We start from the raw sequence: 16462 nt of genomic DNA on the forward strand, positions 1-16462 counted from the left end.
ATTAAAACATCCTAATGTGGCTAAGGATAAGGTAGGACAAACCTCAAGTCACCTATGTTTATGGTTAAATGAGCATTACATTTGCATTAAAAAATGCTAGCTCAAGTGACAATGCAGTAGGAACACAATTCAGGAACATAATCAGAATTAGGCAGCTAAGCTGGAAGGTGCTAGAACAGGTAGTCACAGGTAATTAGGATAGGCAATGGAAATTACTATAAGAGGAACTCTATTACATATGATCTGGCTATTTCTTTACCTTACAGATGGAGAGGATGATTAAATAAATGAAGAAAGATACTTGTTATCCTTATATGGCCTGGAAGTTATGGCTGATATATTATGGACTTGTCAAGGGCCATATAGTTCTTGAGGATTCTTCTAATTGAACTTTGCAATACATTTCAGAATTGGATGCTGAACCAATGTTATAATTAAAGTGTTGGCCAGGGGCAAGGATTAGGCCTAAAAATAGGAGGAGCTAATGTTAACACCAAGCACATGTATAAAAAAAAACAAGAAAGCAGTTGTGATTTATATTCTTTTAAAAAAAGAATGAAATGTGCTTTAAAAAGTAGTTTTTTGGGCTGGTTTATTTTAAATGTCCCCCCATCCTACAACACCTTACTCTTGCACTTCCTGCTAGCTTAATTCTCGGGATGTGCAGCAGCACTCACAAGACTGCACTGTAGGATAAGCAGCCAGGCAGACCTGATAGGGGACTGAAGAAAGTGTTTGCTTGTACAACTGCAATGCTATGAGTGGCTATCCCCCTCCTACAATGCTTCTGTCAGGGACAGTTATGATACATCCACTCCTCATTTGAAACAGGAATCAGAGAGGATCTATGGGAAGCTCAAATAAAGGGGTCCGTTTTAAAGATAATGATTATGTTTAGCCCCTGAATCCTGCACCATATATTGTTTGTTATTGCCAACAAGACTGGGGAGATTTTCAGTAATGTTTTAGGAAAGGATGGGGTAAGTGAACAGAGCTGAATCATTGTGCTTTGTAAATGTGTCTAATATACTTAAATCATGTTCATGATTCATGCATATAAGATACTAAGCAGTAATTTTTATATATGGATCATACATGAAGTATCCATGACAAAAATTACTCAAGCACCTGAACTTTCCCAGTTTGCTTTAGTAATTAGATTCAAAGTCTTGCAAGTATGGGAATATGATTTTTAAGTCATTGCAAATACTATTCAACTATACATTCAGAATTGTGTTTTTAGCCATTCATTCAATTTGGACTGCATTGTCCTATCCCTTTGTTTGACCCGATCAAGCATTTTTATTAAAGGAAAACTATCCCCTCCGAACAATGTAGGTCTTCATAAAAAGATATTGCATAAAACAGCTCATGTGTAAAACCCTGCTTCATGTAAGTAAACTATTCACATAATAATATACTTTATTAGAAGTATGTGCCATTGGGTAATCTTTAATTGTAAATCGACATTTTAAAATATAAGGGCTGCCCACTGGGATCATAGGATTCACTGTGCACACAAACAAACCACATGTAAGGTCACATGAGCCAATTAGCAGACATATTTCTGTCTTTTGCTTTCACACTACTTCCTGTTACAGTTAGAGTTGTAGTATTTCTGGTCAGGTGACCTCTGAGGCAGCACACAGATAGAGTCATGAAATGGTGCTTCAAGGGCAATATTTACTTAAATATATATTCCAGTTTGGTAAGATTCTTTAATATAATATAAACTGTTTCTTAAATATTCATTTTGGGGGTATAGTTTTCTTTAATGAATAGTCCTATTACATTTTTCTTTTTGAGGCCGTCAATGAATGTGTCCCTCTAATTTGGGAGCTGTCAATGCTGTAAGTACTTGCAATAGCCTCCCTTGTAAAGATGATATACGGGACCTTAAATAATCCTTCCAGTCCTCAGACTCAAAGAGTCGGAAAACAAAGTGTCTACTTAACAGGAAGGGCAATCCCGGAACTAAAAATGTGGTTAGTATATTTTTAATTAACAATTGTGAAACTACAGGTCTTCTTAAGAGAAGACAGATTTGCATTTATATCAGAATAAACACCATTAAAACAGAAACTATATTGAATCACATTCTCAGCATGATTAAATTATTGTGGTTTAGGCATGTCTGTTAAGAGCAGGAAGGCCTGTGCAACTAACACTGCATAAAGAATTTTAGCAGTGATTGTCAGAAGCCAAATGGGAACATTAGCACTAGTTTTTAGCTGGTTTGAATAATCTGGCTTCAGTCCAAGATCTTTAAAGGCTGCCATTTTGAAATTAAAAAAGAGGATACATAACATTTGTGATAGAACATAATTTTATCATGATACCTATGAAAATGTCTATAAACCATGGCAGAAGAGCCTTAGCCATGTTGGTATTACTAAAATAAATCCCTGTATTGTTTCAAAGATTATCCCTTTCCACACCAGCTGGCCCATGGATACCTGTTATCTGGCCTCTAGCACTCATAATGCAGAGTAGATTGATGTGCAAATCTGGCATCAGGATAATGTAAGATTTGCCTCCCTAAGGTAGACACTAAAAAAGACAAAATACCAGTCCCCAATTACAACCAATAAGTATGTAAATTTAAGCAACTTACGCCATCGTTATAACGCTGAAATCCAACCAGTTCCATGGGTCCCGCAAAAATGTAAAGCTGTCTATGCAAAAACCTCTTGCAATGATTTTCACAAGTGATTCAAATGTATAAATGCCAGTGAATGTATATCTGTGGGAACATGAATATGGGAGAGTAACATAAAATATTTAATAAGCAAAAAGGTTTATTCCTAGATTTCTGGATTGCTCTATTTATTCAAATACGAATTATAATCATTCTAATTTTACTATAAATGTTGACTAGATATATAATTTTGCTTTACAGAAAACTTGTGCATCAAGATATTGGGCAATAAGATAAAAATTGGTGCAGAAAATCAATGTCTAATTAACTAATATTTTTGAGTTCCACATTTTATTATTCTTTAATTTCCAGATGCACATTTTACATCATAACCCTCAGCGCAAACCACATTCAGTTTCTGCATAACTCCTGCCCTTTAAAGCCTACAACTGGTGACTGTCCTGTAAATATGGACAATTAGAGGTACTGTATGATATTACAATTATACATACGGAGCAGGGAAAAGGTTCTGCCAAAAACTAGATCAATAAATAACAAACCCATTCTTCAACTGCTCCAAAATATAAATGGATATACTAAAAGCACTGCATTTTAGCAAAACTTTTATGTGATTTAGTTACTCGTTTCATGCAATTCATATTAAAAGAAGATATAAATAGAGATGCAGTGGCAGTTAAAGCAAACATTGCTGTTTTATGGTTGTTCCGGTATTTCCTTTATCTGTGACTTTAATTTCTATGATTTAACAGAAAAATGAAATGTACTTACTCCACTTGTTTGGACCATTCAGGAGGATTACTAAAAGTCATGAATACACAGTTGGTCAAAATAGTGCACATAATGATCATGCTAAATATTGTACCATGAGGTTAAGGAGAAACAAAATATCATTGGTATAAAAAATGTCAAACATGTTTTTGCACATAATAAATTTTCAGTTCCTCATCCTGTGATAGGTCAGCGATAATATTCCCCATATTTCAGCAGTTCATGGGTTAGCCAATGGTAGCTGATTTATCAAATCTAAACTTTAGTACTTACTGAACCATTGTAGATACTACAATAATTCTTCTATATGGTCTTACTGTATTCAGAGGTTTGCCAATGCCAATCTTTATATCTCTTGACTGGGTCATGGAGCTGCTTGTTACTTTAAATTCCTATTTTTAATGTTGTAAACATACTTATAAAGAACCCATTGACTACTATTGTCACTACAAAATTAAGCGACTGCTGCTAGAGACCTTTATAAATATGCCCCTTTATGTACAACACAAACAATACAGGTATGGGGGGTCTATTATCTGGAAATGGATTATCCAGATAGCTCAGAATTAAGAGTACCATTTATGCAAACAATTCCTTTTTTTGGCACATCCTCTCTTTTCTCTGTAATCCATCTCTAAATCCATCATGATGGCCAATCAACCGTATCGTTTTTTTTTTTTATTTAATGGTTCTTAGTAGCCATAAGGAATGATGGGGACATTGTGGAATTAGGCAGGCATTCCAGAAATTAGACCTTTTGCTGCAAAGTCTTTGGTATACAGTAACCTTTTTCTTATTCACATTGTATAAGAAATAGAAAAATACCACACTTATTCAAAGCTCAGCAGCTTTGTCCCTCTAAATTAACATACAATTCTGCTATACAAAAAGTATTCTTCCATCAAAAGGATATGAATGTATCAAAATTTTAATTGCAAATTTTCTTAGTGGGTTAAAAGGACTTATAATATACAAGGCAGGCGCGGCACTAAATCTGAAGATTGTTTTTCCTCTGTTTACTACTATAAAGGTCTGTGGGAAAAAAAAGAAAAAGAAATTAGAGATTGTAGAATACAGTTACAGTGAAGAAGAAAACAGTTATACTTTGAATACGTTTTATATTAAATCTTTACAGAAAACTCTAATCTAGATCTACAATTTACTGTTCTTTTATGGATGCAGGTATATAAACAACGAAACAAAAATGTTTGGTGCCATCTAATACAGTTTAATTTCTCATGTGGCACAAACCATCCACAATGTAATTCGGGACTATGTGCCACAAGTCAAAATAAAGTGTACTCCAGCTGTATGAGTTTCACTGCTGGAAAAGATATCAACACTTTTCTGCATAATAAAATACCCTGGTATTTATGCAACACTTTGGGGCAGATTTATCAAGGGTCGAAGTGAATTCGAGGGAATTTTCAAAGTAAAAAAAAAATCGAAATTCAAAGAAATTTTTTGGATACGTCGACCATCAAATAGGATACTACGACTTCGAATTCGATTCAAAGTAAAATAGTTTGAGTACTCAAATATTCGATAATCGAAGTACTGTCTCTTTAAAAAAACTTCGACTTCAATACTTTGCCAAATTAAACCTGCTGAATTGCTGTTAGCCTGTGGGGGCCTTCTACAAGCTTTTTCCAAGTCTTTACACGCATAATTAAAATCGTTCGAACGATCGCTGAAATCCTTCGAATCGTTCGATTCAAAGGAATTAATCGTTCATTCGAACGATTTTAATTTGATCGATTGAATGCCAAATTTGCTGAAAAAACTTCAAATTCGATATTCGAAGTATTTAAATTCGATGGTCGAATTTAAAAGTATTTTCAACTTCAAAATTCGACCCTTGATAAATCTGCCCCTTTCTGTTTTCTTTCTAGAAAAATACAGAAGGAATTCTAGACATATTGTCAGAATCAAAGCCAGTGTCCCACAAGATGAAGAACAATCGATTATCCTTTATCAGAATGGTAATCATACACACAGACACACCTTGGGAGCCTCTCTATTGAAATATTCTGGTGAAAAGCGTCCCCTTTAATACACTGGTTCAAAATAAACCAACCTGGCATTGGTTCTGGGGCTTACCTTCGATAGGACACATCCCCCCCCCCAAAAAAAAAGTGTTTGTGTATCTGGTTGACACAATAAATCACAGTGGTTTTCCACTTGTTGAACTGCATCTGTGTGCCAGCTTGGTTGATATTGTACCTATATCTGAATGGCTCATAACCATTTACTACACTGCTGCCTGAAATGCCTGTAGCTGAAGTGAAAGAGATGGGTGTGGGCGGAATGTAATAAAAGTAATTAATGGAAAAAAATATTTGCAACTTGAAAAAACAATTTTGCCATTGTGCAAAATTTATATAGCTTTTGCAACCCTAGAAAGTATTTAGCGACCCCATTATTCAGTGGATGAAAGACTGCAAGTTTTAGAGTTTGCCGAGTATGTAATAAAACTTCTTAATGAAAAGGTTATCATAGTGCCAGGACAGAATGTGATCTTTAAGGAGATCTTTCAAATACGCTATGCACAATTAACATTCAGGGGCAGATTTATTAATGGTCGAATTGAAAATTGGAATTTAGAATTTTTTTTTTTTCGTCAAAACTCTCAAATTAGAGTGTGAATAATTGTGAATTATCTAAAATCGATTCTAATTTTAATAAAAATTAAAAGATTTATCCAACTCTGACCATTTAAAAATTCGAATTTGACTATTTGCCACCTAAAACCTGCCGAGTTCATGTATCAAGTCAATGGGAGTGGTCCAGGGACCAATTAGGACATGTTACTGGCCTTTCTGATCTCTGAAAAAAACTCGAAATCGAGTTTAGTCGAATTCAATTTGAATACGTTTCGAGTTGGTAAAATTTGTGCGAGTTTTAGAAATTCTATTTTTTTTATTAAATAACCCCCCCAATAGAATATGACATTGATCTTGTTTATGACTTTTTTTTCTCATTAACAACTTAGTTACATTTTCACCCAGAGTAGTGACACGTTGCATGCGTTTAGTCGCATTGCGACGTGTCACTACTCTGAAGTTGACCCCCCTCAAGTAAACTTCAGGGCTTTTATCAGCTTTATTGATAATGACATAACAAAGGAATTGCCCAAACCTGCCCATGAAATAGCCTTTGAGTCAATTGTCAAATTACTTTTGAGCACCTGAAATGAAGTGATTGTGTTAAAAAAAGGCTTTAGTTCCTCCCATCTTTTTGTTCAACCCACTGCATTAAAGATGAAAGTCTGCAGTTCAACTGCATCTGGTTTATAAGTAACTGCCTTTTACTTATAAACCTTAGCAACCTGAGCAGTCTTGATCAATGTAGATAATAGTCACTATGTCAACAATTCACCCATTTTTTAAGCTTTACCTCTAGTCACTGTAGCCAAAATATGGCACAAGTGAACTTGAAGAGCAATTTTATGTGAAAGGTGGTTAACGGTTTCATTAATTCAGAAACCCTATTTCTTTGCCTCATTCAAGGCACATTCTGCATTCCACAGTTACTCTTTGGGCCCTATATGAGTTCTTAAAACAACTTTTCTGGTTTCAGACAGTGAGAGGTTGGCCTATTTTTAAAGAAAGCCAAAGTCACTGAGAATTTAATAATGAAAATGAAAGTCATAATTTTCAGTAGGTAGAACAAATATTTTTTCACTCTCATTTTGCTGAAAAATTTTATTCTCCCACAGAAAATAAAGAATTGGGATAGGCCAGGATTCAGCTGTTCAAGGGAGAAGTAGTTGAAGGTACACAAAATAAAAAATGCAAACATGCTCAGCCTAAAATGGCATATCCTCTGTTGAAACACTCACTGTCAGGACAAGAACTATTCATAGGAAGCATCTCCAATGCAATGCATTAGCAAAAAAAGTCACCACCAACTCGGGAGCAAAGGAAACACATTGACTGTCATAATAAACACCATCTCACCATCTGGCAGTCTGATGAAAAAGTCTGTATTTGACAGATGCCAGAAGAACACTACTTGCCTGTATGCATAAAGCTGATGGTACAGTTTGGAGGAAGATTGATTGTTGGGTACGTTTTCCATGATCCCGATTCCATTAAAAGCAAACCTTAAGGCTACAGCATACATAACCGTTACTTTGGTTTGAAAAAAAGACAAAATGGATCACGAAACATGTTCCTTAGTTCAGCAGTACTGTATTCATTAGGTGCGGGAGAGGCACATAGGCATCCCCACCTTCCATCCTTTACCCTTCAGGCTATTTAAACACTTTAGGGAGTGCAGGCCACAAGAGCAGGTAATAATGGCAGACCAGAATCTGGCTGTGTTCAGTGTTTAGTGCTGAATTTCCAGTCCGGTGCCAAACGCAGCCAGATCCCAAACAAAAGAGCTGTAGGAGGAGCAGTAAGGGGCACATATGCACTTTGGGTTTCTATAAAGGTTTTCATGCAAAGCCCTACAAACTACAACTCAAGCAATGGGTTTTAAAAGGTCGGCTACTGCATGTGCACAAAAACGCTGACTCTCCCTTTTGTTGCTGTTCCACTATAACCTCTAACTAATGATGATGAAAGACGTTTAGGCATCAATGATGCATACCTAGCCACCAAACCTTATTAATAAAGCATAAGGCTGGGGCAAGACTCAAAATCTCCCTGTGTTAGCTATAAGGTTACTACCAGATGAGACCTTCATCTGACATCTATATGGGCTTAAAACTAGTAAGGCCCACTTCCGGGTAGAATATAATTATGGATAGCTGAAAGTAAGGCCCTAACAGTGAACATGCTATAATTCCAGACATATTGAAAATATAAGATCAGCAATTATTCAATTTACGACTAGCCTTAAGATCGAGCTATCCCTGTAAACCACTGCAATATCACATCTAAAAAACAAATTGGTTGCTGGTGTCCATTGCTCAGCATAAAACAAATGGTCTTTAGACTTCTCTGTGATACATGGGGTGCAGCCTAGCTGTGAGTATTCCTTCAACAGTGACATCAAAGAGGTTTATCCCTTGATGTCACAACCTCTACACACTCAAAATCCAAACACTGAACCTTGTCTGCCTTTGATGTGATTTATACAAAGTAATGTCAAGTTACCTTGCCAAACACAAAGTGATCTAGACAGGTCCTTCATTTATCTACATTTAAATGTTCTGAGCAGTGTGTCATGGACACAGATGTTTAGGCATTACATCATCAAATCTCATTGCTTCACATCTCAGACACGTAGAGGGTTATTTACAAAAAAACAAATGAATCTCTGTTTTTGTTTCGACAAATTGAACTCATTTATCAATCATTTTTCTCAAAAAAATCCAAGTGACAAAACGTTTAGTCAAAACTGAGCATCAATCCGCATAGTAAGGTTGACTTTTCCAGATTAGCGGACAAAAAACTTTTTCCCCCGTAAAACCTCAACCAGATTTATTCAACGTTCAATAAACGGGCCAGATAATCTATCTTCCATTGCTTTCCATAGGTGTGAGTGATTAAGGTTATCAACTGATGGCCCCTTGGGCCAAAAGTTAGAACCCTGAACCCTGTATTTTGACCACATAGGTGAAAAACAAATCCTTCATAAATGGTCCTTGTATGGACACACTTAATAGGATTAGTTTTTTTGGTATCTGACAGAAAGAAACAATTTTCTATTCCCTCTAATATAAATGGTCGTCCATGTGAGTCAGACATTATATTATATTTGTTCCACGTATTTATAAAAAAAAAAAAAATAGATTCACCCTGTCGTGCCTACTTGAAAATAATATGTTCTAACTATATATGAATATAATAGACAAGAGCCAGGAATATCATGTACTGTAAATTTTATCCTTATAATACACAAAAGCCATGAATATCCTGTAAATTATATCCTTATAAACGGTGAGTAGTGATGTCATTTCTGTCACATGACTCACTGAAACATTATAGTAAATAAAGTACCCCTTGTTGGAAAATATGAGGATATTAGAAGTAACCTCGGAGTTCCATGAACTGTATAAAAACACTTGGCCTTCGGCCTCGTACTTTTATATGGTCATGGAACTCCTCTGTGATTTATAATATCCTTATATTTTACAATAGGGGGTACTTTATTCAATATATAAACTGTGCTTAGTGATCTCATGAACCACTGAAACTTTTGTATTATACTAATGTACCCACTATTATAAAATATGAGGATATTCGCAGCCACATCACACTTCAATTCATAGAAAGCCTTAGTGGCATAGAAGATTCTTAAATTTTACAATAGGGGTTACATTATTCACCCTGTAATACACAGGAGCCATAAATATTAGGGATGCACCGAATCCAGGATTGGGTTCAGGATTCTTTCAGGATTCAGCCATTTTCAGCAGGATTCAAATTTTGCAAAATCCTTGTGCCTGGGCAAACCGAATACAAATCATAAATTGCATTTATAAATTAGGGATTGGAAAGGAAAATCGCATAACTTTTTGTCACAAAATATGTAAGTAAAAAGCAAATTGGGATTCGGCTTCAGCATTCGGCCAAATCTTTTACTAAGGATTCGGAAATTCAGGCAAATCCCAAATAGTGAATTTGGTGCATCCTCATAACTATACTGTAAATTATATCTTTATACATGAAGCTTTGTGTCATCAGTTTTAATCAGTGCTTAATGATTAAATTAATGTTACTCACTGAAACATGTGTATTATGAAAAAATAATATACCCTCTGTTGTAAAATATGAGGATATTAGAATTTACCTTGGAGTTGCATGATCTGTATAAAAGCACTCAGCCTCCAGCCTCATAACTTTATTTGGTCATTGAACTCCTCAGTGACTTACAACATCCTTAAATGCTTAAGGATCTTTGCAAGATGTTTGTTCATTCTCAGTGTAGAAGTTACTTGAATGCCCATTTCCTTGCAGCCCTTACAAACTCTTGTCTAAAGACAGGATTCTAAAAAGTATCCAACAAGAGCTTTCCCTGTGGATCTGTTGTCCAAGCTTCACAAATAGCACTTCTTAAGGGAATTGTTCAGTATAAAAATAAAAACTGGGTAAATAGATAGGCTGTGCAAAATAAAAAAATTTTATAATATAGTTAGTTAGGCAAAAATGTAATGTATAAAGGCTGGAGTGACTGGATGTGTAACATAATAGCCAGAACACTACTTCCTGCTTTGCAACGCTCTTGGTTTCCACTGAGAGACTTGAGGAGGGCCAAATGGGTCAAAGCTTTTGAATCGGAGCTGAATGCCGAGGATCAAGTGCAAGCTCATGGAACAGATACAGTATTTACCATGTGGCCCCCCTTTAAAGGAAAACTATACCCCCCAAACAATGTAGGTCTCTATAAAAAGATATTGCATAAAACAGCTCATATGTAAAATCCTGCTTCATGTAAATAAACCATTTTCATAATAATATACTTTTCTAGTAGTATGTGCCATTGGGTAATCCTAAATAAAAAATTGCCATTTTAAAAAATAAGGGCCACCCCCTGGGATCGTACGATTCACTGTACTCACAAACATACCAACAAACCATACATGTTAGGTCACATGAGCCAATTAACAGACAGAGTTGTGTCTTTTGCGTCCACACTTCTTCCTGTTACAGTTAGAGTTGTAGCATTTCTGGTCAGGTGATCTCTGAGGCAGCACACAGACCATCACGAAATGGTGGCTCAAGGCAAGAGATGTAAAAGGGCAATATTTACTTAAATATATATTTCAGTTTGGCAAGATTCATTAATATATACTTTTCTAGTAGTATGTGCCATTGGGTAATCATAAATAGAAAATTGCCATTTTAAAAAATAAGGGCCGCCCCCTGGGATCGTAGGATTCACTGTACTCACAAACATACCAACAAACCATACATGTTAGGTCACATGAGCCAATTAACAGACAGAGTTGTGTCTTTTGCTTCCACACTTCTTCCTGTTACAGTTAGAGTTGTAGTATTTCTGGTCATGTGATCTCTGAGGCAGCACACAGACCATCACGAAATGGTGGCTCAAGGCAAGAGATGTAAAAGGGCAATATTTACTTAAATATATATTTCAGTTTGGCAAGATTCTTTAATATGCCACTTAATATGATATGAACTATCTGTTGCTTAAGTGTTTATTTTGGGGGTATAGTTTTCCTTTAAGTCGCTGACTAACTCAGAGTTAGAGAGCTGAAAAACAGGAAGTAGTGTTCTGGCTATTATATTAGCCATCTAGTCACTCCAGCCTTTATACATTACATTTTTGTCTAACTAACTATATTAGAAACATTTTTTATTTTGCACAGCCTATTTACCCAGTTTTTATTTTTACTCTGAACTGTTCCTTTAAGTGGTGTCTCCATAAATGAGTTAATTAACAAAGTGGTGTTACATATGCACACTATAACATGTGGCATATAAAGTTGTATAATGCCTACATGTTTTATATGGAGTATTTTAAAACATAAAAGGGCTAGTCAGAATATTGTATGTAGGCTGGAGTCAAACTTTCTATTATTTGTATCACTTCCTTATGAAACACAGATAATGTGATGCCCTGGTTTGTATTATGTAACATGTGTGTATATGTAACATACAAGATTGTTTGGGGGGCAAAGCAATGATGGCCTGATGTGATGTACTAGCCTATGGCATCAACGTGTGCAATGCAAAATGACTGGTTGATTCTTATAATGGCATAATCATATTTAGGGGGAAAAATACATTCATACAACTATCTCAACTTACACAAAACACGCTTTAAAAATATTAGCAATGGAATAAAATTCATATCAAACTTATCAACAAACTGGGGGTTCCAATATCTTGAGGAATTCTCTCTTTCTTGTAAGAATCCCCAGCACTGCTTCAGTGCTCTAGTGCAAGATGCAAGCCTAAAACCATTCCCATTCACTTTATTTGTCAAATTAATTCCCAAGTGAAGCCATCAACCAACAGGCATAAATCTGTAATCCCAATGAAATATTTCTGTGAGATGTAGACTCACTTTTACATAAAAAGGGTCCAAGTCTTCGATTGGCTCAGCAACCAATTGTGAAGGAATATCGCCGTAAATAAACGGCACGCTTTTGCCTGCTTCCAGATCACTGTTTGGGTGGGGTTTATTTTCCTCATCATCGTCTCTGTGGCTACTGTCTTGCTTTGGTGGCTTTTTATTCTTCTCCTCGGCTATGCGCTTTTCAATGGCAGCCAAAGATTCACGAGTAAAAGCTTTGAAGCTATCAGGGCCAGGTGGTTTGATAAGCGGCGGTGCCATATTTTCATCCTGCAGCAACTTCTCCCATTAAGTAGTACCTACAACAGGTCAACTCTGTAAAGAATAAGAGAAAGCTACATTAAAAATTATCACTTGACCAGTTATAATTACACAATTATACAAAAATCTTGATAAGTAAAGCTATACATTCAAGAAACTAAATTAATCTATATTGGTAGAAAAACAATCCTACTGGGTTTATTTACATTATGAGGCAAATTACATTTGGAAAACCCTTGGTCCTTGGTCCCAAGCATTCGTTTTATAGTGTCTTAACCTGCAGGTATCTAGGGTATCAAGCATATTCCTGGCTCCATTTGATTACTATTAAAAAAAATGTAAAGATCGCCTGCTGTATAGGTTTTGACCAACTTAAGGTTTTTCCTGTTTCTATGCCTGGCTTAAGATGGCCATAGATACAAAGATAAAGACTTACAAATCTTTGTTTCTTAAGATTTTCGGACCGTGTGTGGATAAACCCAACATTTTTCATGCCATGGTTGATCAGACTGGTTTAGAAGATGTCTGTTAGCTAAAGATAATATCTCTGCATGTATTGCTTATCTTACAATATCAATGGGAGGCGGTCGCTACTATTTGTTGGACATAACTTTTGTACAATTGTTGTACAGTGAATTAATGGTCAGAACATAGTCTGATTTGTTCTTTTTACAACTTCATTTAATCTGAATGGCTAGTGGTAGGTTGGGAAATTGCACCGCATGATCGTTCATCCGATATAAGGCTATATCTGCACGTCTATGGCCAGCTTTAGAGGTTCTTCCCTTGCTTGCTTATTGAACACAAGAATTGTGAAGTCAAAAAGAGCTTCAAAAACCATCAGGTATAACAAAAACTACAAAGCACATGAAATATTTACAAAAAGAATAGTAATAAAAGCATAACAATAATGCACCCCATGCCGTGGAACAGGCTCTTAAGGATAATATAATGGAAGAAAACAAAGACCACAGTTGGAAGCATCACTGCAATGTCCATGGTGCTCGCAAGAACTAGTAGGCAGATAATGAAACAGAATATGCAAAGTTCCCATAGCAACCTGTAGTTGAGTCATACACTTGGGGCAGATTTATCAAGGGTCGAATTGAAAAATCGAATTTTCAAATTTTTGAGCTAATTTTAGTGTACTTCGACTAGGGAATACTCCAAATTCGATTCGATTTTGAAAAAACTTTCTCTAAACATCCGACCGACTATTCGCCATCTAGAACCCATCATATTGCTGTTTTAGCCTATGGGGGATCACCTAGAACCTATTTGGAGTCATTTGGTGGACTTTGAAAAATCAAAGTTTTTTTTAAAAAATACTTTGAATCGAATCCGATCGAATACAAGCCGAATTCTATTTGAACGGTCGAATACAGCCTATTCACTTGAATTTTAAAAATTTTATTTTTTTAAAAAAATATTTAGGTTGGTCTTTTTTATTCGAATTTCGAGATGATGGGAGTTTAAAAAAAAAAACTTTCACCACCTTGAAATTCGACCCTTGATAAATCTGCCCCTAAAGTGATTTTTACTTATGAACCTATTAAGGTTCAAGCAGGCCTGGACTGAGATTCATAATAGGCCCTGGCAATTCAATTGCACGTCGCTGTTTATGGCATCTTACAGAAGCCCCTCTGGCATTTGCCAGAATCCACAGATTGCCAGACTGGGTTCAAGTATACCGTATGACACATGCACAATGTACCAGCTGTCAATAAAGGCTTTCCAAGAATGAAACTGAGATGCTAAGCTAAACACTATTCCTGTACCTGTTTAAGCAGAGAGGTATTACAATTATGGGACCTGTTATCCAGAAGGCTCTGGTTTTCTGGATAAGAGATTTTTCTGTCATCTGAATCAATTTTCAATAGACATGCTGTCTATTGAAAAATCATTTAAACATTTAATAAACCTAATAGTAACCTAGAGTTGTTTCGCCTCCAATAAGGATTAATTATATCCTAGTTGAGATCGAATATAAGGAACTGTTTTATTACTACAAAAGAAAAAGGTAATCATTTAAAAAAATATATATATTATTTCTTTAAAATAGAGTCTATGGGAAATCTCTTTCCTGTCATTTGGAGCTTTCTGGATAACGTGTTTCCGAATAATGGATCCCATACCTGTATTTGGAAACATACTGTACATGCCCCATTAGAGAGGGTTGATAATTCTAAGGACTTTTGTATGCAAGCTATATAAATATGTACAGGTATGGGACCCCGTTATCCAGAATTCTTGGGACTTGGGGTTTTCCAGATAAGAGATCTTTTCATAATTTGGATCTTCTTAAGTCTACCAGAAAATATTGTAAACATTAAATAAACCCAATAGGCTGCTTTTGCTTCCAATATGGATTGATTATACCTTAGTTGGGATCAAATACAAGCTACTGTTTTATTATTACAGAGAAAAAACTTTGGTTTATTTGGATAAAACAATCTATGGGAGATGATCTTTCCATAATTCAAAGCTTTCAAAAGGGTTTTCTTGATAACAGATCCCATACCTGTATCTGATTTAGTTTTTTTTATGAATCTCTCATTTTTTTTTTTTATTGTTTGCAAACTTTTAGCACTAACAATAACAATGTTTGGCTCAAGAATGTTATTTTGTCTCAGCCTAGTGTGTATACTATAACATCCCCATACAGTAATGAAATATAATGCCAGAGAACTACAATGTTTAGTTCATATAACTTCAGCATCTGGCAGAAATGTATGGATGCTTTTTAGGTTTAAAGAGTTAAGAGAATAGAAAAAGGATTCAGCCACCAAAGCTTTACAGGAAATAAGCTGCTAAGCCAATTTACAAATAGCAGCTCTGGTACTGACAATACCCTGCCAAGAATTCTTTCCATTATGACATCAGCTTCCTTGTGCATTTACTTGAATAGCATTTGCTACTCGACACTGCACCAATTCATTTCCAAAATCCTGGTTTGTGCCTAAACAGAAAAATTCTAAACTGTGCTTTGATGATTTACAGGATATGCTGGATCTCCCTGTTGTGAAAATGGCCAAAATGTCATTGATCAATCTGCTTTCATACACGTGTCTAAGATGCAGCGATTGCTTATTCTCCTATTATTCTCATCTGCTGGAGAATTGCCAGTTAATTCAAGTTCTGTTGGACCTACAAAAGAAAATATTAAAAAAAAAAAAAAAAAAAATCATTTGTATATTCAGCAATGACTTTGGAAATTGAACGAAAGAATCAATTTTACAAGTCAAGGAGCTAAAAACATGCATCCAGACTCGTGATGGGCGAATTTTTCCCGTTTGCTTCGTCCAAAAATTCTAATTTCCTGCAAAATTTACAAAACGGTGAAAAATCGTGAAATCCGAAAGTTCACGAAAAAAACGTGAAATTCTGACGTTTTCACAAAAAAATCGTGAAATTTGAAGGTTTTCACTAAAAAATCTTGAAAATCTGACATTTTAATGAAAAATTGTGACAATCGGAAAATGAATTTGCACCGGCGAATTTTCGCGGGAGATTCGCAAATTTATTCTCCAGCGGCGAAACGTGGAAATTCTCCGCTAATTCGTGCCAGGCGAATTTATTAACCCATCACTAATCCAGACTGCAAGAACCGATGCGAGACAACTAGGATGCCATTGCTTACAAGGGAGGCTGGCCACAAGCACTGTTATCTTTCTCAGCTTTCCGAATGATCGTCTTAAAGGTAGCAAGTCTATTGGCCCAGAGGGTATTGCCTAACATCATTAAGGACATGATCTGTGACAGCCTTCTAGTAGTTCTTAG

General features: G+C 35.7%; 1 protein-coding gene across 2 annotated transcripts in view; it reads right to left on the minus strand.

Annotated features, from left to right (window-relative positions):
• Positions 1–16462, minus strand: part of LOC108707553 (sodium channel protein type 8 subunit alpha) — a 91034-nt gene that overhangs the window by 54289 nt on the left and 20283 nt on the right. For both annotated transcript variants that reach the window (XM_041582564.1, XM_041582565.1), the window contains exons 2-5: positions 12413–12736; positions 4341–4459; positions 3428–3517; positions 2615–2743 (exon numbers count right to left, since the gene is read on the minus strand). In XM_041582564.1, the coding sequence (XP_041438498.1) occupies positions 2615–2743; positions 3428–3517; positions 4341–4459; positions 12413–12682 (608 nt within the window). In that variant the 5' untranslated portion in view covers positions 12683–12736. The remainder of the gene's footprint in view (positions 1–2614; positions 2744–3427; positions 3518–4340; positions 4460–12412; positions 12737–16462) is intronic.

Source organism: Xenopus laevis, chromosome 2L, assembly GCF_017654675.1.
Source record: "Xenopus laevis strain J_2021 chromosome 2L, Xenopus_laevis_v10.1, whole genome shotgun sequence".
NCBI lineage: Eukaryota > Metazoa > Chordata > Amphibia > Anura > Pipidae > Xenopus > Xenopus laevis.